The 26,171-nt window shown below is 49.0% G+C and overlaps 2 protein-coding genes across 5 annotated transcripts in view; one reads left to right on the forward strand and one right to left on the reverse strand.

Moving 5' to 3' along the window:
- The window catches only part of LOC102931403 (mucosa-associated lymphoid tissue lymphoma translocation protein 1), a 60,135-nt gene extending 57,987 nt beyond the window's left edge, over window positions 1-2,148 (reverse strand). For 2 of the 4 annotated variants that reach the window (XM_043523807.1, XM_043523805.1), the window contains exon 1: window positions 1,839-2,131. The gene's annotated coding sequence lies outside the window, so the exon portion shown is untranslated. Of the gene's footprint in view, window positions 1-1,838 lie in introns of all 4 variants that reach the window. The other 2 variants (XM_007065842.4, XM_043523806.1) reach the window with 2 other exon arrangements.
- A 21,369-nt stretch (window positions 2,149-23,517) lies between these two features.
- The window catches only part of ALPK3 (alpha kinase 3), an 87,828-nt gene continuing 85,174 nt past the window's right edge, over window positions 23,518-26,171 (forward strand). Inside the window, exon 1 of the mRNA XM_043523944.1 lies at window positions 23,518-23,795. Coding sequence (XP_043379879.1) covers window positions 23,620-23,795 — 176 coding nt within the window. The 5' untranslated portion in view covers window positions 23,518-23,619. The remainder of the gene's footprint in view (window positions 23,796-26,171) is intronic.

A 26,171-nucleotide genomic window follows, 5' to 3' on the forward strand; every position in this document is an offset into this window, starting at 1 on the left:
CAGCAATGTGACGATAACAGTGGTTGCTGCCGGTAGCACCACAGATCCACGTGGCATGTCCCCAGAATAGAAACACACAGAAATCTCTTATTCATTGATGATTTCTGTACATTTCTCAGAGCTCCCCTTTGGCCCACCCCGACACATCCCAGCAGCAGGGATAAATTGTGAGTGCTGCCCCAACCTCTCTAGGTGGATCCCTTCCACCAACACTCCGGGGGGGTGGGGTGGGGGGTTGAGGACCCCAGCATAGACTCTGAGCAGCAGCCTCACTTTCACATTTGAATCTTACTAAAGTCCAGCCCCCAGCTGTGCTCAGCACTGCATCCATAGGAAGCAAATCCTCTGTCACTGGCATCGTGGCTTTTAACATATGAACTTTACCAGGAGAACTATAAGCTTCATTGTGGGATAAGTCTTGCCACGGGCATCACTGTATTAAGGTACTCAGATGCTATGGTGATGGGCCCACAACAAGTACCTAGCCAGATCACACATGCACATGAAACAAACGATGGCCCTGATTCTGCAAATATTAAGGCATGTGAATAACTTGACACACTGGAATAGTCTCAATGAACTCAAAGGGATGATGTACATCAGGGGTTCCCAAACTTTAACAGCCTGTGCACCCCTTTCACTAAATTGTGAAATCTCGTGAACCTCCTCCTAAAAATGAATATTTCCATGGATTTAAGTTTAAATTTCCTCCGCACTCCGTGGGGCTCCTGCTCCTGGACCCCATTGACTGCCCCGGTCAATGACCTCCACTGAGCTCAGGCTGTAGATCCCGCTGACCACCGGGGCTCGGGCTGCCAGCCCAACTACAGGAGCCCGCTCTCCCTGGGGCTCGGGCTGCCAGCCCCAGGCGGAGCGCTGGGGTTCGGGCGGCCAGCTCCCCTGCTGACGGGGGCAGGGCTCGGGCTGCCAGCCCCAACTGCCTGGCCCTGCTCTTCCTGGGGCTCGGGCTGCCAGCCCCAACTGCCTGGCCCCGCTCTCCCTGGGGCTCGGGCTGTCTGCCCTGCAACCGGGTCCCACCTGCTGCCTCCAATGCCCGGAGTCCTCTGGCTGCCATTAGTGAATTTTTTCTTGCAAACCCCCTGTAATGTTCTACGAACCCCCAGGAGTTCACAAACCCCAGTTTGGGAACCACTGATGTACACGTACATGAAGTTACTGATGTGCCTACAAGTTTGCAGGGTTGTGGCCTATGGATGAGCTTTACTCAAGCTGCTTTCTTGAACCTCTACAACTCTTTTGTGTATGTTGAGAAAATAAAATCTTTCGTTTCAATGACAGGTGGTGTTTGGGATCCTTCTAATCTGTAGGAACATTACTTTACCACTCCCTGTAATTTGCTCTAGACAATGCCAGGTGGCATAGGTAGCTGAAAGTAACATTCCTTTAGCTGGTTAGAAAATCCTAAGAATAATATTTAAAACCAGACCTGTAGCTTTCGCCCTGCCTCAGGCCCCGGCAGAGCATGTGTGACTGCGGTTCCACCCGATAAATGAAAGTATCATTTCTCACATATTAATGCTTTCACATCCTTTTTAAAGCTCAGAAGATACCAGCATTCTTCAGCCTCCTGTTAGATGTGCAGCTTCAAAACTTTGCCCAGAGGCCCCATTCAGCCCTTTGGTAGAAAGATAGAGTCTTGTGACTGTCACCAAAGCAAACTCCAGCTTAACTGGCAATTTCCAGGCTGGCAGGCTGCATGGGGGATCAAAGAAGCCTCCTTTGTGCCTCTTTCTACCTTCACCACAAAAGAAAATAAAAAGAGCAACAGACGTCAGAAAGGACAGTGATTCCCCTGGGGAAAACGCCAGGTAACTTACCAGGTGTTCGGCTTCGTAACCTGCGGGAGAGTCACTTTTTGCAACCTGCTGCTCAGACAGTTCCTGGGTGTACAGTGATCCAGCACTTCCTCATTTCTGCAGTGGTTTGGTGAGGAGTCTCACACCAGCACAACAGGCTGAGTCACTAGCCAATCCCAAAACAAGTCCAAGCCCTGAAAGTGAAACTGGGGAAAAACTTCTCTGAGTGCAAGTGAGTCTCCTCCCTCCTGGTGAGACACACGTTAGCCGAGGAAACAGATTTGTTACCAGCACTGGTCCCATGCAAGCAGAGATCTCAGCACAGACAAAGTGAACAAATTTTCCTGCCAAAGGCTTCCCTGGAAGGGGACTTCCCAGACAGCAGGACAGCCTGCCTATGAATCAGCTCTCAGATTTCCTTCCAGAACTCAGTATTTCTTAAAGGAGCAATAGCAGCCATTAGTCATAGTACTGCTCCTTTCTCTCCACAACTCCTACAAGTTCATCCTCTCTGCTGTTCCTGCCCATCACAAACAGCTGCCGTGCCCTCTAGCTAAGCCAGCATTGCTGCCAGATAATTAGGTTAAACAGGGGAGAAACTGTCATCTCTCTTTTTAAAGTACTTTTATTTTGCAACTTTTTGACTGTGTGGATTCAGAAAAGGGATGGGAGAGCCAAGCCAGAAAAACAACCAGAGACAACTGCATCACACTTTGCCCTAAGAATCATGGGAACATCAAAGGGAAGTGTGAATCACCAGAATCTGGAGATGATTCAGGAACTGGTTGTGACTAGGGCTAGTTTAAAGCAATCTGGGGCCTTAGGGTCCTCCAAAAATGGGATGCCCCATAGCTCTGCTCCTCCAGCCCAGACTTTGTTGTGGTCTCACACACCTCCTTTGGAGGGCTGGTGGAAGGGGACCTCCTTCCCCCAAGAGAAACAGAGGCAGCAGCAGGGGAGGCCCTCAGTGTTTATTCCAGCCGCCAGGGCATATCTGCTGGGGCGGATGGGCCATCTGCTGCGCTCTTTCTCTCCTGCCACACAGAGTCTTGTGTTGGGGTGATGCTGCTGGTGGGGCTGTCCAGAGCAGCAGGCCTCAGAGTTAACACCCCATTGAGATGAATGGGGCAGACCCCCCTCAGCGCTATTGTTTCAAGCTCTCTGCGGACTCGGCAGTTACCTTCAAGTCATGTTTTCTAATAGTCTTTCCCAACCATGGGTGCTAGAAACTATTAAAAACTGAAACTGAGATGATCATGTCACTCCATGAGCTAGGGCCCTAGTTATGCCTTAATCCAGAGGTGGCCAAACTATGGCTCGGGGGCCACATCCAGCCCTCCAGATATTTTAATCAGGGCCTTGAGCTCCCTCTGGGAAGTGGGGTCTGGGGCTTGCCCGTCAGGGTCTTGCTCCACTCTGCACAGCTCCTGGAAGCAGCGGCACATCCCCGCTCCAGCTCCTATGTGTAGGGGCAGCCAGGGGGCTCCACACGCTGCCCCCACCCCAAACGCCATCCCCTGCAGCTCCCTTTGGCCAGGAACCACAGCCAATGGGAACTGCAGGGGCAGCACCTGGAGACAGGAAAGCACGCAAAGCCGCCTGGCCACGCCTCCATATAGGAGCTGGAGAGGGGACATGTTGCTGTGTCTGGGAGCTGCTTGAGGTAAGCATCACCCAGAGCCTGCCACCCTGACTCCCTCCTGTGCCCCAAACCCGCGTCCCAGCCCTGATCCCCCTCCCGCCCTCTGAACCCCTCGGTCCCAGCCCAGATCACCCTCCTACAGCCCCAACCCCTCATCCTTAGCCCCAGCCCAAAGCCCACACCCCAGCTGGAGCCCTCCCGCATCCCAACCCCCAATTTTGCATTCATGGCCCGCCATACAATTTCCATACCCAGATGTGGCCTTCGGGCCAAAAAGTTTGCCTACCCCTTCCTTAATCTGACCCTGGTCTCAACCTAATAGTTAAGGGTGAGTTGAGTTGTTCAATTAAAGCAGGGATTCAACCTCTTAGGTATGTAGGAAGAATACCAAGTATCCTCCTAAAATCCCAGCATTCACTCTTTGGGCACAGAATGAATCGTCTGAGAATTTACAGGTTAATTAGCTAATTCATTTAGGAATTACATTTCATTCTTAAATGGGTCTATAAGGGAATTTAGCTCTCCATGTCAGTCTATTTTTTGTCCCAAATGATCCTAATAGCAGAATAGCCAACTCCTCAAACTTCCCTTGTAGTTACTGAAACTCTCTGAAATCCTGCCTGTAGGCTGTATCTGAAGAAACTTGATTGGAGTTATACTAAGATATTCACTCTGGTTGTATCTCATAGCTCGGATTGTAGCCTAGAGCCAGGGCTCTGTCAATAGCTCAGGTCTAGCTAATTTGCATACTGCAGTTCAATAAATTGAAATGAGTCAGCTCCATGAGCATATCAGAGTTGGGTTACTTGGCCCAAGCTGTCACCACTCCCAACAGTGCTGTGGCCACATGCTGGCTTCTGTAGCCCATCAGACAGAGTCCTGGTCTGAGGGGCTGGGTCAGGTTAACTGGAGTGGGACTCTTCTGGGCAAGCTGAACAGCACTCTCGGACCATAGAGACATCAACGAGGGGCCATGAGTGGAAGGATATGGGTGCCCCCACTATGCCCTAATCTTTCAGCAATTCTGGGGAGACCATTCTGGTCCATCACTTTTTTGAACAAGTCCCTTCTCTGCCTGTCTCATGATGACATCATGCAATGTAAGGACTGCCTGCAAAGGTGCCCATGAAATTAATAACCTACACCCTTCAAACCTCCAGCCCCCTACCCATGCAACGCCCCCAAACCCTGCTGCCCACATCTGGCTTCCAAGTTCAAAATCCCTAGCCCAAACCACAAGCCCTGCTCCCTACGCCCATCCACCACACCAACAGCAGAAGTTCCCATGCAAAGGGGAAGTAAGGTGGAAAATGCCTTGTCAGATCCAAGCTCCCCGCAGACTGGAGGAGACCATGCAAATGGTATTCCAAAACTGAGGGGAATGTGACATTTTCTCATTATTGCCATGGAGACTTGAATTACTATAATAACTCCTTGTTCTGTTTCTCAGCTCCCCCAGATCCTGCACCTGACACCCCACGCACCTGACAGCCCCAGCTTACAGCAGCCTCTGCTTTCACTCTGCCTCACTGCCCAGCCACGTGCTCCAAGATGAATTCCAAGCAGGGTACGGCCAATCTATCTAGACATCAGAAAAGCATTTGATACAGCGCCAGAAGGGAACCAGTTTTAGTTAAGATAGAGACTATGGGGATTAGTACAAGAATTGGAAAGTGGGTATGGAACTGGCTAAAAGGGTGATGACAATGGGTTGTGCTGAAAGGGAAATGATCAAGCTGCAGGGAGGTTACTAGTGGAGCCCCTCACTGCATTAATCTTTGGACGGATCTTATTTAATATTTTCATTAGTGACCTTGGCACAAAAAGCAGAAGTATGCTAATGAAATTTGCTGATGACACATGGTGGGGCGGTGTTATCAACACAGAGAAGGATCATACAAGAAGAACTGGATGACCTAGAGGACTGAAATAAAAGAAACAAGATGAATTGTAATAGAAGAAAGTACAAGGTAATGCACTTAGAGACTAGTACCAATAATTTTTGCTAGAAGCTGGGAGCTCATCAGTTGGAAACGACAGAGGAGAAGAAAAACCTGGGCGTATTAGTCGATGACAGGATGATGATGAGTGAGGCTCAGATTTTGTCAGCATTATTTTTCGTTGAAGTCATGGACAGATCACGGGCAATAAACAAAAATTCACAGCCAGTGACCTGTCCCTGATTTTAGGGGCTGCAGAGTACTGGTTCTAGGCCCAGTTGCAGGGCAGGTGCGCACAGTCCTGCCTCCAGCCCTGGCTTCAGCTGCTGACACATCACGGAGGTCTGGTAAAGTCATGGAATCTGTGACTGCCGTGCCCTCCATGACTAAATCGTAGCCTTAATGATGAGCCACCAATGTCATGGGGCAATGAAAGAAGCAAATGTAATCCTAAAATGTATCAGGCAAGATATTTCCAGTGGAGATAGGAAAGTGTTATTACCATTGTACAAGGTAAGATCTCATCTGGAATTCTGTGTGCAATTCTGATCACCCATGTTCAAGAAAGTTGATTTTAAACTGAAACAGGTGCAGAGAAGGGCTGCTAGGATGATCAGGGGAATGAAGAATCTATATTGTCAGAGGAGGCTAAAAGAGCTGAAATTGGTTTAGCCTAGCAAAACAAAAGCTGAGAAGAGATCTGATTGATCTCTATGAATACATCAGGAGGGAACACCAGGGACGGAGATGAGCTACCGAAGCTAAAGGACAACATTGGCACAAGAATAAATGCATATAAACTGGTCATGGATAAACTGAGGCTGGAAATTAGAAGGTTTCTAACCATCAGAGTAGTGAGGTTCTGGAACAGCCTCCCAATAGGAGTAGTGAGGGCAAGAAAACTGACTGGTTTTTAAATGGAGCTTGACAAGGTTCTAAACAGGATTACATGGTGGATTGCCTGTGGGATTCAGTGAGCCAAGAGGTCCCTTCCAGTTTGGTGTTCTGATGTTCTTATTTCACATGGGCAAGCCATGATGTAGTCATGCAAATCGCATTGTATGTATTATTACAAGTCAAACAACCACAGCAAATGCAGGAATCAGGGTGGCCTGCACAAGCAGGACTGCAGCAGGCATCTATATATGTGTGATACGTCTCACACTGGCACTAGCAACACTGTATATTCTGCTGCCCTGACGTGATGTCCTGGGAGGTGTGCTGCCTGCCTGGTGCCCACGTCCAAGATGTTACGGAAAGGTTGCCAAGGCTCATCCATCCCTCTGACCTCTACTCCACACTGACATGGGCACTAATGGTATTGTCATGTATGACGCTGAGAAGATCAATAGTGACTACAGGGCTCTGGGTGCAAAAGTGAAGGATTGGGGATGCAGACTATGTTCTCATCCATCCTTCCAGTTGAAGGTAAGTTCCCAGGCAGAGACACACACATCCTGGAGATGCATGCATGGCTGTGCACGTGGTGTCAATGGGAGGGCTTCAGTTTCCTTGACACAGGATGCTGTTCTGGGAAGAAGGTCTGCTGGGAAGAGTTGGGGTCCACCAGACCAAAAACGGGAACAGCATCTTTGCACACCGGCTAGCCAATCTAGTGAGGAGGGTTTTAAACTAGGTTCAAAGGTGGCAGGTGACAAAAGCCCATAGGTAAGCATTAAAAAAGACAACCTTCATACAGGGATAGATGTTGGGGGTTCATGGAAAACCCTAAACTTAGGGCGTGGAACCATACCCTTAAAAAGCTTAACCCTAGAGTCGGGAGCACTACCTATAGGAATCCTAAACCTAGGGCAGTGATCCGTGCCCATAGGAACTGCAACCCTAGGGCAGGGAGCCCTACCCCTGGGAACCCTAACCCTAGGTTGGGAAGCCTTATCCATAGAAACCCGAACCTTAGGGCAAAGTGCCCTACCCATAGGAACCCTAACCCTTGAGTGGGGAGTCCTAACCATAAGAACCCTAATCCTAACTCCAAGAGGCCTAGCCATGGGAACCCTAATGCTAGGGCAGGGAGCCAAACCCTTTAGGGTCATAGGAGCAACAAGAGGGAAATGAGAGATGGAATCTATTCAACTTCTTAGATGTCTATACACAAATGCAAGATATTTGGGGAATAAAGTGGAAGAACTGGAAGTATTAGAACATAAGCTAAATTGTGACTGAATTGGCATCACAGAGACTTGGTGGGAAAAGTCTCATGACTGGAATATTGGTATAGAGGGGTGTCAAGGTTCCTTCCCCACTCTGAACACTAGGGTACAGATGTGGGGACCTGCATGAAATCCTCCTAAGCTTATCTTTACCAGCTTAGGTCAAAAACTTCCCCAAGGTACAAAATATTCCACCCTTTGTCCTTGGATTGGCCGCTACCACCACCAAACAAATACTGGTTACTGGGGAAGAGCTGTTTGGAAACGTCTTTCCCCCCCCCCCCAAAATACTTCCCAAATCCTTGCACCCCACTTCCTGGACAAGGTTTGGTACAAAGCCTCACCAATTTGCCTAGGTGACTACAGACCCAGACCCTTGGATCTTAAGAACAATGAACAATCCTCCCAACACTTGCACCCCCCCCCCACTTTCCTGGGAAATGTTGGATAAAAAGCCTCACCAATTTGCATAGGTGACCACAGACCCAAACCCTTGGATCTGAGAACAATGAAAAAGCATTCAGTTTTCTTACAAGAAGACTTTTAATAGAAATAGGAGTAAATAGAAGTAAAGAAATCCCCTCTGTAAAATCAGGATGGTAGATACCTTACAGGGTAATTAGATTCAAAACATAGAGAATCCCTCTAGGCAAAACCTTAAGTTACAAAAAAGATACACAGACAAATAGTTATTCTATTCAGCACAATTCTTTTCTCAGCCATTTAAAGAAATCATAATCTAATGCATACCTAGCTAGATTACTTACTACAAGTTCTAAGACTCCATTCCTGTTCTATCCCTGACAAAAGCAGCATATAGACAGACAGAGACCCTTTGTTTCTCTCCCTCCTCCCAGCTTTTGAAAGTATCTTGTCTCCTCATTGGTCATTTTGGTCAGGTGCCAGCGAGGTTACCTTTAGCTTCTTAACCCTTTACAGGTGAGAGGAGTTTTCCTCTGGCCAGGAGGGATTTTAAAGGGGTTTACCCTTCCCTTTATATTTATGACATGCCCCCCAAATCTCAGCTAGGGTGAAACACTGGCTGGGATTTCTTCCTGGAGCTCTAGGAAAAACAGAGTTAATAAGACACATGCATCTCTAAATATACTACCAAGTACATAAAGACTAACAATATTTTCCACATCTCAAGGACGATTTTAACCAGTTGATTCTGGGAAACTTTCACGGGAGAGTGCATCAGCCACTTTGTTAGATGCTCCTGAGATGTGTTGGATGTCGAAATCAAAATCTTGGAGAGCTAAACTCCACCGAAGAAGCTTTTTGTTATTTTCTTTGACGGTGTGAAGCCACTTCAGTGCAGCATGGTCGGTTTGCAGGTGGAAACACTGTCCCCAAACATAGGGGCGTAGCTTTTCCAGAGTGTAGACAATGGCGTAACATTCTTTTTCACCGACTGACCAGTTGCTTTCCCTCTCAGACAGTTTTCTGCTGAGAAACACTACAGGGTGGAATTCTTGATCAGGTCCTTTCTGCATTAAAACTGCTCCCACACCACGCTTGGACGCATCTGTGGTTACTAGGAACGGTTTGTCAAAGTCTGGGGCCCTTAATACAGGGTCAGACATGAGTGTCGCTTTAAGCTTGTTAAAGGCCTTCTGACACTTTTCGGTCCACTGAACAGCATTTGGCTGTTTCTTTTTGGTTAGGTCTGTCAGTGGGGCGGCGATTTGGCTGTATTGCGGTACAAATCGTCTGTAATAACCGGCCAAGCCTAAGAAGGATTGAACCTGTTTCTTTGACTTTGGGACAGGCCACTTTTGAATAGCATCCACTTTGGCCTGTAGGGGGCTGATAGTTCCTTGACCCACCTGGTGTCCAAGGTAAGTCACTCTGTTTAGGCCTATTTGACACTTCTTAGCCTTAACAGTTAGTCCTGCCTCCCTTATGCGCTCCAGGACTTTTTGTAGATATTCCAGGTGGTCTGCCCAGGAATCCGAAAATATGGCCACATCGTCAAGGTAGGCGACTGCATATTCTCCTAATCCCGCTAGGAGACCATCTACAAGTCTTTGGAAGGTGGCGGGTGCATTTCGCAGCCCGAAAGGGAGTACATTAAATTCATACAGCCCGAGATGTGTGGTGAAGGCTGACCTTTCCTTGGCAGATTCATCTAGCGGTACCTGCCAGTACCCCTTGGTTAAGTCCAAGGTAGAGATGAACTGGGCCCATCCCAGTTTCTCTAATAGTTCATCTGTGCGTGGCATTGGATAGTTGTCTGGGCGAGTTGCAGCCTGTAGCTTACGGTAGTCCACGCAAAAACCTATTTCCCCATCTGGTTTGGGAACTAAAACCACTGGAGATGCCCATGCACTTCCAGAGGGGCGGATTACACCCATCTGTAACATATCCTGGATCTCCCGTTCTATAGCAGTTTTATCTTGAGGAGACACCCGGTAAGGTTGGACTCTAATTGGGTGAGCATTACCTGTGTCAATGGAGTGGTATGCCCGTTCAGTCAGTCCTGGGGTGGCTGAGAACGTTGGCATGTACCTAGTGCACAGCTCCTTGATCTGCTGTCGCTGCATAAGCCCAAGGGTGATGGAGAGGTTCACCTCTTCCACACTACCAGCACTTTTCCCTTCGTAGTAGACACCTTCAGGCCACTCCGCGTCATCTCCTCCCTGGGCTGTAAACTGACAAACCTTTAATTCTCTGGAATAAAAGGGCTTTAGAGAATTAATATTGTACACCTTAGGCTTTCGGTTGGAGGTGGGGAATGCTATGAGATAATTAACAGCTCCCAGGCGCTCCTGGACCGTGAATGGCCCTTCCCACGATGCTTCCATTTTATGGGTCTGGAGTGCCTTTAAGACCATGACCTGGTCCCCTACTTTGAAGGAACGCTCTCTGTCATGTTTATCATACCAGGCTTTTTGCTCTTTTTGAGCATCCTGTAAGTTTTCTCTAGCAAGGGCTAAAGAGGTTCGGAGGGTGTTTTGTAGGTTGGTTACAAAGTCCAGAATGTTAGTTCCTGGAGAAGGTGTAAATCCCTCCCATTGCTGCTTCACCAACTGCAATGGCCCCTTAACCTCACGGCCATATACAAGTTCAAATGGGGAAAACCCTAAACTGGGGTGTGGTACAGCTCTGTAGGCAAAGAGCAACTGCTGCAACACTAGGTCCCAATCATTGGAGTGCTCATTTACGAATTTACGTATCATGGCCCCCAAAGTTCCATTAAACTTCTCCACCATGCCATTTGTTTGATGGTGGTAAGGAGTGGCAACCAAGTGATTTACCCGATGAGCTTCCCAAAGGTTTTCCATAATTCCTGCCAGGAAATTAGTCCCTGCATCTGTGAGGATGTCGGAGGGCCAACCTACCCTGGCAAAAATGTCTGCTAGTGCCTGGCACACACTTTTAGCCCTGGTGTTGTTTAGAGCTACTGCTTCCGGCCATCGGGTGGCAAAATCCATGAAAGTCAGTATGTACTGCTTTCCTCTGGGTGTCTTTTTTGGAAAAGGACCCAGAATATCCACAGCTACTCGCTGAAATGGAAATTCAATGATGGGGAGTGGCTGGAGAGGGGCTTTGACCTGGTCTTGGGGTTTTCCCACTCTTTGGCATACTTCACAAGACCGGACATAGGTAGAAACATCCTTGCCCATTCTCTCCCAGTGGAATGACCCCCCCCTCCCCAAACGGTCTTTGGTCCTGTTCACCCCAGCATGGCCACTAGGGTGATCGTGGGCTAAGCTCAAGAGTTTGGCCCGGTATTTAGTTGGAACTACCAACTGTCTCTGAGGATGCCAGTCTTCCTGGTGTCCACCAGAAAGTTTCCTTGTATAAAAGTCCTCTTTCTCCAACAAACCTGGATCGATTAGAAGAGCTGAGAGGCGGTGGGTTGCTCCGTGCCGCCGTCCCAGCTCTCTGGAGGCTTTCATCTGCTTCCTGTTCGGTCTGGAACTGTTCCCTTGATGCTGGAGACATCAGTTCCTCATTGGATTGTGGACCTATGCTTGGTCCCTCTGGAAGCGATGTAGGGGATGGGGCTGTTTCCGTTGACTGTGAACCGCTTTCCGCTGGTGCACTATGTTGGGATTCAGCCTCCGGCTGAGCCTCTTGTGTAGGGTTATCAGCTGCTGCCGGTTCAGGTTCAGTGGGGCCCTCTGGTGTTGAGGTTGCAAGTACTGGATTCAGTGCTGGCAATGGGTCTGGTGTTGGTTGTTCGGCTGGTTCCGGTTCTGGGATTGGTTCCGTCTGGGTCTCTGGGACTGGATCCACTACTGCTGTTGCAGACATTGGCCTGGGGTCCGGGTCCATCACCTCTGACTGGGTCCTGATAGAAGTTTCCAGAATAGAGCTAGGCCTCACGGCTTGTTTAGCCTGGCTACGGGTGACCATTCCCTCCCTCTTGGCCCGCTTCACATGATTGGCCAAATCTTCCCCCAACAGCATGGGGATGGGATAATCATCATAGACTGCAAAAGTCCATGTTCCTGACCAGCCCTGGTACTGGACAGGCAACTTGGCTGTAGGCAAATTGAATGAGTTGGACTTGAAGGGTTGAATCGTCACTTGGATCTCTGGGTTGATTAAATTGGGGTCCACTAAGGAAGCATGGATAGCTGACACTTGTGCTCCGGTGTCCCTCCATGCGGTGACCTTCTTCCCACCCACACTCACAGTTTCCCTCCGCTCCAAGGGTATCTGGGAGGTATCTGGGCTTGCGGACCTCTGGTGTGATTCCGGTGCAATGAACTGTAATCTGTTGGGGTTCTTGGGGCAGTTGGCCTTTACATGCCCCAGCTCGTTACATTTAAAACATCGTCCAGCTGACGGGTCACTGGGGCGAGGAGGGTTGCTGGAGAACGGGGTGGTGGGACGATAAGGGGTCTGGAGGGTTCTTTGGGAGGTAGGTGGGGCTTTGGGTGGCCCCCGGTAATAGGGTGTGGTCTAGGGTTGTCCCTTCTGGTCTCCGCTCCAACTGCGACCAGTTTTCTTCTTCTCTGCCACCTCCACCCATCTGGCTCCAATCTCTCCTGCCTCGATTACAGTTTTTGGCTTCCCATCTAGGATGTATCTTTTTATTTCCTCAGGAACACCCTCTAAGAATTGTTCCATTTGCATTAGGAAGGGCAAATTTACTGGAGATTCAACACTTGCTCCTGATATCCAGGCTTCCCAATGTTTCACAATGTGGTAGGCATGTTGGGTAAATGACACATCTGGTTTCCACCTTAGGGCTCTGAACCTCCGACGAGACTGCTCAGGTGTTATGCCTAAAGAACACATGAACAAGTATGAACTGTTTAAATCCAAGGCTAGAGTCAGAATGGGGATTTCAGCTGCCACCTCAGCTAAGGGTCCACTGAGCTGCAGCCTCAGCTCTACCATGTATTGGTCAGTAGAGATGTTGTACTCAAGGCAGGCCCTTTCGAAGTTTTTCTAGGAAGGCCTCAGTATCATCGCCTGCCTTGTAGGTGGGGAACTTTCTGGGATGGGGAGTGGTACCTGGAGAAGGATTGGTAGGATTTGTTGGTATATTTTGCTGAGCCTTTATCTTCTCCATCTCCTCCACATGCTTCCTCTCTTTTTCCTTCTCCTCCAGTTCTTTGGCTCTTGCCTCCAGTTCTTTGGCCCTTGCCTCCATAGCTCTCCTGTGAGCAGCTGCTTGGTGGTGTTCTGCCTCCCTTTCTTTTTCCTTCTCCTCCTCCTTCAGCCGCATGAGTTCTATCTGTCTTTCATGTTCCCTTTGTTTTTCCTCAGCCTGAAATCTGGCTAATTCCAGCTTTTGTCGAGCCGTGGATTTTGTCATTCTAACCTCTCTGTTTTTAACTAACTTTACACCCGAGGTTTAGAAATAAACAAACAAAACTTGGCTGTAAAATTTTGCTGTGCTGGAATAGGATACCTATTCTCTGATAGTGACTGTCAGCCTACAGAAAAAGACAATTCCCTTGTCTCTGCTCTGGGCCCAAATCAAAGCAAAAAACCTCCAACTACTTGGAAACCTGCTTACCAGCAGCCTAAAGGAAAAAAAAATTCCTTTTCAAACTTGTGCTCCTTGTAAAAAATCAAAATCCTAAAAAACAAACAAACAAAACCCTGCCACTTTTGTCTCCAGGCAAATGGGTAGAACACTCCCCCCCCCCCCCCCGTTTACTTTTAGGGGGAAAAAAAAAACTCTGGGTTGGAAGACTGTGAATTTCCCTGCAGGAGTTAAGTACCCTGCCTCCAGGCAAAGAAAACCTGCAATTCACAAAGATAATCCCCCTTTGTCTCTGCTTGGCCACAAAGCAGAGAAAAAACAAGCTGCTTTCAGTTTCAGCTGCTTTCTGGACTTCCTTTCCAAAGGAAAAAAAAATTCCTTTTTAAAATCAAAAAATCTCAACTGGATCTCAAAATGATTTCAGGTTAATCCCACCACTCTGCCACCATGTCAAGGTTCCTCCCCCACTCTGAACGCTAGGGTACAGATGTGGGGACCTGCATGAAATCCTCCTAAGCTTATCTTTACCAGCTTAGGTCAAAAACTTCCCCAAGGTACAAAATATTCCACCCTTTGTCCTTGGATTGGCCGCTACCACCACCAAACAAATACTGGTTACTGGGGAAGAGCTGTTTGGAAACGTCTTTCCCCCCCCCCCCAAAATACTTCCCAAATCCTTGCACCCCACTTCCTGGACAAGGTTTGGTACAAAGCCTCACCAATTTGCCTAGGTGAATACAGACCCAGACCCTTGGATCTTAAGAACAATGAACAATCCTCCCAACACTTGCACCCCCCCACCCTTTCCTGGGAAATGTTGGATAAAAAGCCTCACCAATTTGCATAGGTGACCACAGACCCAAACCCTTGGATCTGAGAACAATGAAAAAGCATTCAGTTTTCTTACAAGAAGACTTTTAATAGAAATAGGAGTAAATAGAAGTAAAGAAATCCCCTCTGTAAAATCAGGATGGTAGATACCTTACAGGGTAATTAGATTCAAAACATAGAGAATCCCTCTAGGCAAAACCTTAAGTTACAAAAAAGATACACAGACAGAAATAGTTATTCTATTCAGCACAATTCTTTTCTCAGCCATTTAAAGAAATCATAATCTAACGCATACCTAGCTAGATTACTTACTACAAGTTCTAAGACTCCATTCCTGTTCTATCCCTGACAAAAGCAGCATATAGACAGACAGAGACCCTTTGTTTCTCTCCCTCCTCCCAGCTTTTGAAAGTATCTTGTCTCCTCGTTGGTCATTTTGGTCAGGTGCCAGCGAGGTTACCTTTAGCTTCTTAACCCTTTACAGGTGAGAGGAGTTTTCCTCTGGCCAGGAGGGATTTTAAAGGGGTTTACCCTTCCCTTTATATTTATGACAAGGGGTATAGGATGGACAAGGAGGAGGTGTTGCATTATTCATTAAAAACATATACACCTGTTCTGAGGTCCAGAAGGCGGGGGAGGCAGGCCAGCTCCAAGTCTCTGCGTAAAGATGAAGGGGATAAAAAATAGGGGTGAGTAGGGGTTCTACTATACACCACCAAATCTGGCAGGCTCCCTACCCAGCTCTGTGTGTTCCTGCAGCTCCTAGGTGGCAGAGGGGCCAGGAGGCTCTGCGCAGCTCCCATTGGCTGGGAACTCTGCCTAGGAGCTGCAGGGCCATGCCAATGGGAACAAGGGAGCCCCCACCCCAAGGTAAGCGATTCTCCCTCCCACCCTCAACTGCTGAGCCAGCCCCCTTCCACACGCCCAAATTGTTGCTGCTGGCCCCTGCAGAAGTCACGGAGGTCATGGAAAGTCATGGAATCCGTGACCTCTGTGACAGACTCGCAGCCTTAACCATGGGATGTGTGCCCAGAAATCTTAGCACCACATCTGAATGGACACATTGCCAGTGTGGGCACGAGACATTGCAGCAATGCCCACAGCATCAACTGTTAGTCTGTAGTGTGGCCACTTACCCTTGGGTAAGCAGGGGATTTCTCCCACTGTAATAGGGGACTTTCTCTATGCACACCATACCCCCAGCTGAACAGAGTGAAAAAAGGATCCGAGTCCCTGCCCTGATTCACTTCACCCCAGTACCTGCCCACCTTGACCTTCCCTCCCAGCCCACCTGTGAGCAGAACTCACACAGGGAAAACTGAGACCAGGGGCTCCTGTGTGTTTACCTCAATCTCTCGGTGAGCAACTCTGGGCAGGGACGAGGTTGCTCTTCAGGATATGCCTAACTCGCTCGTCACCCTATTAACCTGCAATCACTGCAATTCACTTAAATATACATACAATGTATTTACACCAAAACTGTTTCTTTGGGGATTAAAGAACCCTTCACGGTGTCAGGCCTGTGAGGAAATTACTTGGGTGCAGTTCAATGCAGCAGTCTCTAAAATGCAATACACTTACGGTTACAATAAATTTATGAGTCTGCTGTCTCTTTCCTGGACAGGATGTGCTGCTGTGATGCTGCTGGTGGCACTCTCCCAGGATGGGTTTGGGCTCTAGGTGACAGGACCCGTTCTCCACCTTCAGTTGTGGCCCTCCTGTCAGGCCACCTCCCTCCCTGGGTCTGGCACTTAATGCCCTCCCAATTGGCAATGTCCCACGCTGGGTCTGGCTCTTAACACCCTCTCCACAGACTTTGAGAAAGGGGCCTGTCTCTCCCCCTCTCCCATGACCAGCGCACATGATCCTGCTGCGATAGCAGGAGACTCATCCCACCACTATCACTACAATGCTTCTCTGGCTCCGGCTATTGGTCTGGGCTGCTGCCCTCTCCCCAGCTCACCTCTGGCTCTGGGTTGCTGCCCTCTCCCCTGCTCAGCTCCAGGCCAGCTGCACTCTCTCTCTGCCCTGACAGGCCCAGCAGCAGCTCACGCAGAGCTCTGGACTCTTGATTTCCTCATTGGCTTGCCCACCCTGTCAATCAGCTGACTTGGAGTGCTGGCCTCCCCCCGTTGGCCTGGGGACCTGTCAGCCCTGGGATCCTGGCTCCTCTTTGGCCCTTCCCCTTTCTCCTGGTATTGGGAGAGGGTCAACCGAAAACCCCTTAGATTTCAGGAAGTGTCCAACATCCCCTTATCTTTGTGATACCTCCTGCATGCGAGCCTAAGGCAAGACTCGAGTGAATGTGGCCCTGGCCCCTCAGCGTGCTCCTGTTGCGACAGAGGCAATGCCCTGACAACGGAAACTGGTGCCCCACACACCCGCCCCAGCTGAGGGGTCCAGGTTGATGGAGGACCAGGCCGGCCCAGTGTTTTCCCCAGGAATTGAAATTAGGGGGGTGTTCAAAAATACAGGGGTGAGGTGAGGACCGATGAGGGGTGAGACTGTTAGGGTGAAGGTGGGCTGTATGACAGCATAGTAAAAACTGAAAAATGTTTCACGACCATTTTATTAGATTTAAATCATCACACAAATTTAAGTTGGCTACACTTAACACTTAACCTACTATCTACATTCTTCTTGGTTTCTTGTTGTAATTTTGCACAACTCTGTTAATTAACTTCTCAAATGCAGTGCATTCATTTTTGATGGCTTCTCATGTGTCCGGTACTTCCACTCCTTCATGATATGCTCATGATCACGCAGAAAGCGACTTCTTTCAGAACACAAAATTCTATTGAATGAGGAAAAAGAACGCTCCACTGTAGCTGTTGTAACTGGGGCTAGAAAGAGATGAATTTCTACTTCTTTCATCTCAGGAAACATAGAACAAAAATTGGGTCAAACCACTAGTGATGATAAAAAAAGTTGAAGTCAAATCTTCATTTGTTCATCATATGATATTCCATTCTGTGTTCAAATTCTCTATTCTGTCCTGATCACATGGCAGCCCCATTGCTGGTAGTGCCTCACTCCACTCATCTGTCAGTGTTTTATAAGACAGGCACCTGTAAAAGCTACGTAGAGGTTGATAGAATCCAGAAGTTGGTGTTGTACAGATGTAAGAATCAAGTCTGTGTACTTTACTTTTTCAGCTGGCTTAACAAAAACTTTTTGTCCCCTTCATTTAAGTGTAAGCAGAGTCAGGATGAGCTCCACCCTGACATCTGGTGGTGAGGTGTGGCAAGTTGTGGAAAAGAACTTCAGGGGCTGATCTCATTTGCATAGGCACACCCACCATGCCTAGAATGAGGCCAGAGGTGACCAAATGGTCACTTTGGCTGCTGTGGGATTCCCAGTGTCTCTGTTATTGGGGCAGGAAGAATAAATTGTTATTACCCTGATTATGGGAATCAAGGACACTGGAACTGCACTTGGCCTTTTGTTATGATGGAGGGACTTGCCATCACCTAAGTAGCACTCGCTAGGCAAGGGACATGGGTTCCAAAGCTCTGTGAATTGAGAGAGGTGGGGACAGGCATTAATACCTGGTGGTATGGGCCTTACATGCTAATTGCACTTCCTCCTCTCTCCACTGTGGAATATCAGAGCTAATTTTGATTCTATTAGGAGTCTAGCTATAGGCTGCTGAGCTGAATTCCCTTTGGGCTAATGGTGCACCAGCACTGAAGCTCCCCTACTACAAGCTGAAATCACAAAAGAGCTAAACTTACTAAGAGCTGAAATCACTGAGTGTTGTGTTAAGTAGTGGGGGAGCCTGAAGATATATGATGGAGCAGTTCGCGAGATGGTGAGCAGAGCGGCTGGTGGAGCAGAGCAGTTTGTTGGATGTCTAGAGCAGCCCATGGGGTGGCTTGCAGAGCGGAGCCCCATGGAGAGGTGGGGCCATCAGCTTTAGACCATGTAAGGTGCCCCTTACTCTACCCCCCGCCTCAAATCTCCACCCAGGTTGGGAGGTAAAACTCCGCAGATAAACTTTGGAACTCTGGGGCTGCCCTGACCAGGGACAGAGACTTTTGGGTCATTGGACTTTTGGGACTTTGGGTGATTTGGGTTGCTGGACTCAAGAACCAAAGGGAAAGGACATGCCCCAATTTGCTTGGGGTGGGATTTTTGCTCATGGGTTGTGTTATGAATCCTGTTGTGGTGTTTCCCCAACATAATGCCTCATTGTTTCTCTCTGTTATTAAAAGGCTTTTTGCTACACTCAGACTGTGTGCTTGCAAGAGGGGAAGTATTGCCTCCCAAGAGGGGAAGTATTGCCTCTTGGAGGCACCCAGTGGGGGTGGTATATATTTGTCCCAGGTCACTGGGTGGGGGCTCGAGCCGGTTTTGCATTGTGTTATTGGAATGGAACCCCTAGATACTGAACCCGGCCCTTGTTGCTGCCAACTCTGACAGGCAGAAGGGTTACATAAGGAGCCAATATAAATGCTCTAATTAGTCAACTTCTGAACTGAAGTCTGTCTTCCAGTACATTTTCAATGGATATCTCTCTGATTGATCCAAGTATAGCTTCCATTCCTGGACAGAAATCTACTACTGTTGTAGCAGATGCTTGGATGGCATTGTTTAATGACCCAAGTGGTTTCAACAGTAGACTTACAAGAGAGAACGGTGATTGTCTTCTCTGAACTTGGTAGCAAAAGTAGTCCACCAGCCTCACTACTTAGATCCGTCCCATCTCGGTAGATACTTTCCAAAGCCAATAATAATGGTTGCAGTAATTTTAAGACAACAGCCAAGGATTGCTTATGGTTTTCCAGGTTGGACTAATTTGAACTTCAGTCCCAGTGCATCTTCTATATTTTCCAAGATGTTCAGTCCTTTTGGACTCTAGCTGAAAAAAAAAGTATAATGAAGACATTAAATTTATAGCTTTTAAAATGCCCTTTGAAGATTCTGCAGCTCGTACTAGAGCTAGCTGGAGTAGATGGCCTCTGCAGTGTGTATAGGAGAGATCAGAGTTACACTTTTTTCTGAGAAAAGCTTGTACTCCACTATGTCTTCCAGAGAAGTTTGCAGCTCCATCAAATGCACAAGCAGCCATCTGTTTGGGGTTCAATTTACAAGCATTTAATTCTTCTAAGACGTGGGTTGTCAGAAATGCAGCCGATTTGTCTTCTATAACCGGAACATCTAGAAATTCATCTACTGGCCTACCACAGACATCAAGATAACCTACGCAGTGACTTAATACTTGACGCCCATTTGCATCGGTTCATTCATCAGCCATATATGCACATTTTTTGAATGGGATGGGAGAGTTCTTCACTTTTTCAACTGCTGAGTCTTTCACTGTTGCACTGCATGCTTCTAACCAGTCAGTTGAGTTTCTTGCAGAAAGATAGTGAGCATTTGCTGGTCTTGGTTGGAAAAAGTGTCCAACTTCAGGATGAACAAATGACAATGCACTTAACATTGGCCTCCAGTTTGTAGTGTGTGATGTCTCTTGCTTAAAGAGAAAGTATGATGTGACAGCCATGTTTGTTTGAATAAACAGTCTCCAGCATTTTTAACAGCCTCATTAAGTAGTTCTAAAGTTGGCTTTGACAATGATTGGCTTATAAGGTTTTCTGCATGTCAATGCAGTCCAGAGAATTGGTGTTTTTGCAGCCTTTTCACATAGTTTGTCAGCATTGGCTTTGCTAATCGGTGTAGCAAACCAAGCTCCTCCACTTTTATTATATAAATCCATGGTATGCTCACACCTTGAATTGTGAGTGCAGTTCTGGTTTGCCCCATTTCAAAAAAGGTCTATTGGAGTTGGAAAAGGTACAGAGAGAGGCAACTAAAATGATGAGGGGTATGGAACAGCTTCCATAGGAGGAGAGAATAAAAAGACTGGGACTTTTTAGCTTGGAAAAGAGACAACTAAGAGGGGATTATGATACAGGTCTATAAAATCTTGACTGGTGTGGAGAAAGCGAATAAGTTCCTTCACATAAAACAAGAACTAGGGATGAATTAAATTAATAGGCAGCAGGTTTAAAACAAACAAAAGGAAATACTACTTCACACAACACACAGTCAACCTGTGTGACTTTTTGCCAGGGCGTGTTGTGAAGGCCAAAACTATAACAGGGTTCAAAAAAGAACTAGATAAGTTCATGGAGGATATGTCCATCAATGGCTATTAGCCAGGATGGGCAGGGATGCAACACTGTGCTCTGAGAGCCTCTGCTGGTCAGAAGCTGGGAGTTGATGACAGAGGGTGGATCACTCAATAAATTGCCCTGTTCTGTTATTCCCTTTGAAGCACCTGGCATTGTCCACTGTTGGAAGACAGATTATTGGGCTAGATGGACCATTGGTCTGACCCAATATGGCCATTTTTATGTAAAAATTAATTATAATGTTTAGTACAGAAACTCCACAAGATAACAACCTCTCGAGATAATGATCTTGGCAAATAATGCATTTTTTAAAAAAATCTTGGCCTACTAGGAAATGTATATTTATATAACTTTCTTAGACACAAATCTAGCATTCTGGAGCAAAGTCAGTAAAACACAGCCCAACAAACAAATGTTCCTTTAATATGTCCCTCCCTTCTCCCTCTACTACACCCCACTTGTAGTTGTTGTCCTTGGTCAGTGAAGACCCACAGTTCAGAGGTGCTTTCACATGAGTTCACCTCCCACCGCCCACCTCCCACCTCCCTTCGCATGAGTTGCACCTTGCTCATTCCTCCAGCTGCTTGCCACTTGTTCCGGCCGCTTACTTTGGCTGCTGTTTGTCATACCACAATTCACTCCACCACTCCATTGCCGCTGGCCTTGTGCCATCTCCTTCTGCTGCCACTGTGACCTCTGTGAGTCGGTCTCTTGAGGTTCCACCCAGCTCTCAGTGATTTCAGCTCTCAGTGGGGGAACCTCACAGCGAGTGCAGGCTGGGCTGTCTTTTCCACAGACATGCTGTCCTGCAGGAGGTCTAAGCACTTAGACCTGATTATTAGTGATTTCAGCTCTAGTGACCACTTAACAAAATAAAAAAGACTCTCAAAAGAGTCTAATAAGCTCTATCTTTACATAGGGGAGAGGAGCAAGTCAAATAGTGCCTGTGACTCTTCGGCACAGACCACGCCACCAAGCAAAACCCCTGTCCTGTCCCCCCATCTCTTTCCACTGGGATCTGCCATCCAAACCCCTTGCTTAGCAAGTGCAGTTCAGCTGAGGGTGACCAGTGCTTAATTTGTAATGAAAGAGGTGACAGGGCTCAAGCAAGTTTTTTACTTGCAAAACTGATGTGGCAAGCCCACAGGTCTCAGGGCTATGAACTGACAAGCCTAGAGGTGCCGGGGCTCTGCCCTGGCAAAAATTAAGAATTGAGGGTGACACCTCTCAATCAGGACAGGCTAAGTACAGTTCTGCTGCCCTTTACTCCTACAATAAGGATAACAACATTTCATGACACCCCCCCCCCCCCACATTCAATACTAAAATGATTTGTATCCCAACACCAGCCAAAATTGATCACCTGGGCAGCACAGTTCTGTCTGCTGGATATCTAGGACGAGTAGGTGAGTTCATGTAAATACAGTCTGGTCCTGAAGCCTTCCCCCACTCCCCTGGCTCATCACTAGCTGTCAGGAGAGAGAGCTCATTCAGACCTTGCTTACAAATCATAATTTGAAATTATAAGGTTGGCCAACATTGCCAAAACAAATGTGCCAACACTGTCAGAAAAAACAAGAGCTGGGTGAAGAAGCTAGTCTTTGTTCATACTTTCAAACCTATTACACTTTTTCAGGTACACCTACTTTATCATATACTATGTATATATATATATTTTAAAGTGTGTATTAATGTTTCATTTTCATTTCAAATTTCCAATGACTAAATTGGCAACACTGCATAACTACTAATTGACCACTGGGGGGGGGGGGCTATTTGGGGAAATTCCTGGGGTGTAGGGAAATCCCTACAACCTGCTGCAGAAGGCACTGTTTTGAGAAGTGGCCTGGAGGTCAGAAATCCAGGGAGGCTGAGAGAGAGCAAAAAGAAAAGGAGTACTTGTGGCACCTTAGAGACTAATAGTCCTTTTTCTTTTTGCGGATACAGACTAACATGGCTGCTACGCTGAAACCTGTCAGAAAGAGCAGTCATTGGCCGGCTAACTGGGGCTGGGTTAGCTGGCATGAGGCTTTAGCCTCATTTGATAGATGTAACAGGAACCGTGGAAGACAATGGACCCTGACCCCGTCATGTGATGGGGTAATAACCTTGTCACTCCAACCAGGTCATGTGGCTGGGACCAGACAATACAATTCAGCCTTATACCCTTATTACAGCGGGAGAGTCATGGGAGATCCCCAGTGCTGGGGAGCAGAGAGGGGGAGTAGGGTGATCCTGTGGCCCTGGTGAAGGGAGGGATGGGCGAAGGAGAAAGGAATCCTGGGGCGCAGACAAGGAGAGGGACAGGAGGTGGTCGAAAGCAGTGCCTGGGTACGGAGGGGTCCCAGTTCCCACGGCTGGGATGGGAGGAGGATATTGGTGTCCAGGCAGTTAGAGGAGTGTGCGTGGAGCCTGGCACCCAAGCAGGGCTTGGAGTATGTGCCTGGGGGGGACCCCAGTGCTGTGGCAAAGGAGGGGAGTCATGGTGCCTGGGGGGAATGGGGCTGGGAAGAGGAGGTTGTGATGAAGTGGCTGGGGGTCCCAGTGGCATGCTGAGGTTTGAGAGGGACTTGGTCCTGGATGTGAGGGGATCATGGTAAGGTGGCTCCCGATGGCCTGCCTGAAAGGTTCCTAGTCTGGGGGGGTGGGTGGGGGGCGGGTTCTGGAGCCGGGGTTCCCGGCGGTCCTTGTGCCCAGTGTCCAAGTATGGGGATCCCCGTGTCCAGTGCGGGAGGTCACGGTGCAGGGGTCCTTGTGCCCAGTGTCCCAGTGCGGGGATCCCGAGCGTGGGGTCCTGGTGCCCAATGTCCCAGTTCGGGGCTGCAGGTGCTCGGTTTGGGAGGTCCCGGTGCCGGAACCCGGCTGCGGGGTGCCCCAGGCTGTCCGGCTCCGAGTGAGTGACAGCCCCATGTGCGATGAGGCGCGGCGCCCGGGGCCTGGAAATGCTGACAGAAGCGCTGGTGCCTAAAAATAGCCGCTGATGGAGCAGGGCGGGCGCTACCCAGGGAGCCGGGGGCGCAGGATAGGTCGGGGACCGCCCCGCGGGCAGCCCGCTCCCCCAGTGCGCCCCGGGACGCGCAGTCCCCCTGTCGTCCGGGCTCCGGGAGGGCGGGCGCCGCCGGGTGGAGATGGGCTCCCGCCGGAGACCCCTGAGCCGCTCCTACTCGGGCAACGGGCGCTACTCGCTCTACAGCCCCAGCAGCTCCCCCGGCCCCGGGGCGGAGAACGAGGAGGGCGAGGGCCCCGGCTGGAGCGCCCGGCCCGACAGCCGCAGCTACCTGCTCAGCATCCGGCCAGAGAACAGGTGGGGGCCGGCCGGGGTCTGGGCGCTAGGCTTGGCGGGAGCCCCGGCCCCGACGCTGGGCTGGGTCCGAGCAGCGCGGGGCGGGGGTAACTGGGCTGCGGAGCCGGGCTGGGGGCCGGGGAAGGGGTTGGGTGCCGGGCTGGAGGTGTCTAAGAGCGGGGCTGCAGGCTAGGCCGGTGGGGGCAGCGGGGGTGGGCTAGGGAAGGCGCCGGGGGCCCCGCGGGCGGGCGCTGTGGCTGCGGGGGAGGCCTGGCGTTGGCCCTGAAGCTCCTTGCGCCCCGCAGCTGCAGCTTGGCGCAGCTCAAAAGACGCTGGGCGCAGGGACTGCCGCCTGTCGGGTCCCTGGCACGTGGGGCAGCAGCCAAGGCTCCCGCGGTGGAGAGGGCCGCCCTTAGAGGAGCACCCACGTGTCGGATCCAGGGTCAGTGCTGGCCAAACCCCAGTGCTTTGTCTCCTCTAGGGCACCTGTGCCCTCCCAGCCCAGCCCGGACTAGCCAGGGTACAGTCGGAGCCTGTCCCCTAGGGAAGTTCCCTTGGTAACTGGCCCAGGTGCAAGATTGGGGCTAAGACCAGCTGAAGAAAGCCGGGCTGGTGTGTAGGACTGAGTGCTGGGACCCTTTCTGGGAATGGGTAATCCAGATGGTCAGATGCGTGTGTGCCCTATGTGTGGCGTTGGGTCATTTCGCCTCTCCCCTTGTGAATTTCCCTGAGTGTGTTTGTGTAACTGCCAGCCATTCTGGCAGCCAGTTTAGGTACTATCGGTAGGGAATGCTATTATCAAGGCTTGCCCTGAAGTGCGGGTGAGCTCACACTGTGCATTACACCCAGGTAACTAACACAGAAACACAAATGGCATCAGTGGGCAATAGCAATGAATATTGTAGGAAGCAGAAGAGCAGTAGCATGCTTCTTCTATCTGTAATGGGAAATGTAATGGCAGAAAAGCCAAAAAGCCCAGTGCTTCTCTTCTACTTAAAGTGGGTCCCTTTCCCCATTCCCCTGACCCCCAAACAGTTGCTGAGTTTGTGTGGAACTTGGGAAGGTTTGTTGTAACTCTTGTATAAGCACCTAGTAATATACTTTGATGGATGACTTATAAATCGATAAAAAGAATGACACTTTAGGGCCCACAGTGGAGAGGCATTATTCCAATGAGGCACTTGTTTCTGAATGATAGAATAGTCCTTTGGAACAACACATAGCTTTGCACTTAGGAGACGCGAGGGCACGGGCTGGCAGTGATCCTCAAGAGAGGAAGAATGAGCTTGTATTTGGTGTGACAATCCTAGCTCTGTCACAGATTTCCTGGGTGACTGGGCAAACTGCTTACACAAACTGAGGGCTGACTTTGCAAACTGAGGTACCCAATCTGCCTCCTATACATAACCCTGGAATCTGTGCTCCTTATGAGAAGAGAAGCAAGTGCATTGTTGCTGCCCTCTGCTTCAGTCTCAGGTTGGGAGGGGTAACTCCTGTGAGTGGTGTTCTGGTTTTATTGCTGGTGGAAAGCTGAGGAGCAGGAGGTTGGATTTGTATCTGGAATAAGCTCTCCCTCCTGCTCTCTGGAATCTCATTCTTGTTTAGAATGTCCTGATTTTATAGGGACAGTCTTGATATTTGGGGCTTTGCCTTCTATAGGCACCAATTACCCACCACTCCGTGTCCTGATTTTTCACACTTGCTCTCTGGTCACCCTAGTCTTGTTATGACAGCTCCATTGTACCTGAGGGGTGCAGTTTTCTTGCAAGGCTTCTGTGATGGAGAGGAGGAGATTCCTTTGGTAGCTTGGGCCCACTATATGGTGGAGTGATACATGTATGCCACAAAGTCCCTAAAGTTGCATAGTAGTAACCTGTGATTCACAGTATCAAATGTTGTACATATGTCCAGTAATGAGCACAGAGATGTGCCTGCTGCCCATGGCTGAGGAGATCAGTGTGATCAAAGAGCTGTGTCCCACTCTACAGCCCGTGGGAGAGGGCTCCAGTACATGGGTGAAAGCAGCTACTACTGGAGTTGGCTCTTTAATAGTGTCTTGAGTCTTGCCAAAAAATGGCAGCTTAGACACTGGGTTAGTGGGTTGGAAATCTGATTGTGTCCAGCAATTGCTCCTTAAATGCTCTTGTCAGAAGAGTGAAAAGTATCATGATGTTCTGGTCATTTGTCTCTCAATGACTGTCAGAATTGCTCTGCTTACAGGTAAAAACATCTGCAATCCTTACAAACTCAGCCTGGGCTCTGAGACTGACACTCGGTTCTCTGCTTCTCACGTGTCCAGACTCTAATCAATACCCTGCAGGCCAAATTATGCATTAAATCTCATCTTTGCAACCTATGAATATTATGAAGGGGCGAGTAGAATTTGGCAAACAATTG

Source organism: Chelonia mydas, chromosome 10, assembly GCF_015237465.2.
Source record: "Chelonia mydas isolate rCheMyd1 chromosome 10, rCheMyd1.pri.v2, whole genome shotgun sequence".
In the NCBI taxonomy this organism is placed as follows: domain Eukaryota; kingdom Metazoa; phylum Chordata; order Testudines; family Cheloniidae; genus Chelonia; species Chelonia mydas.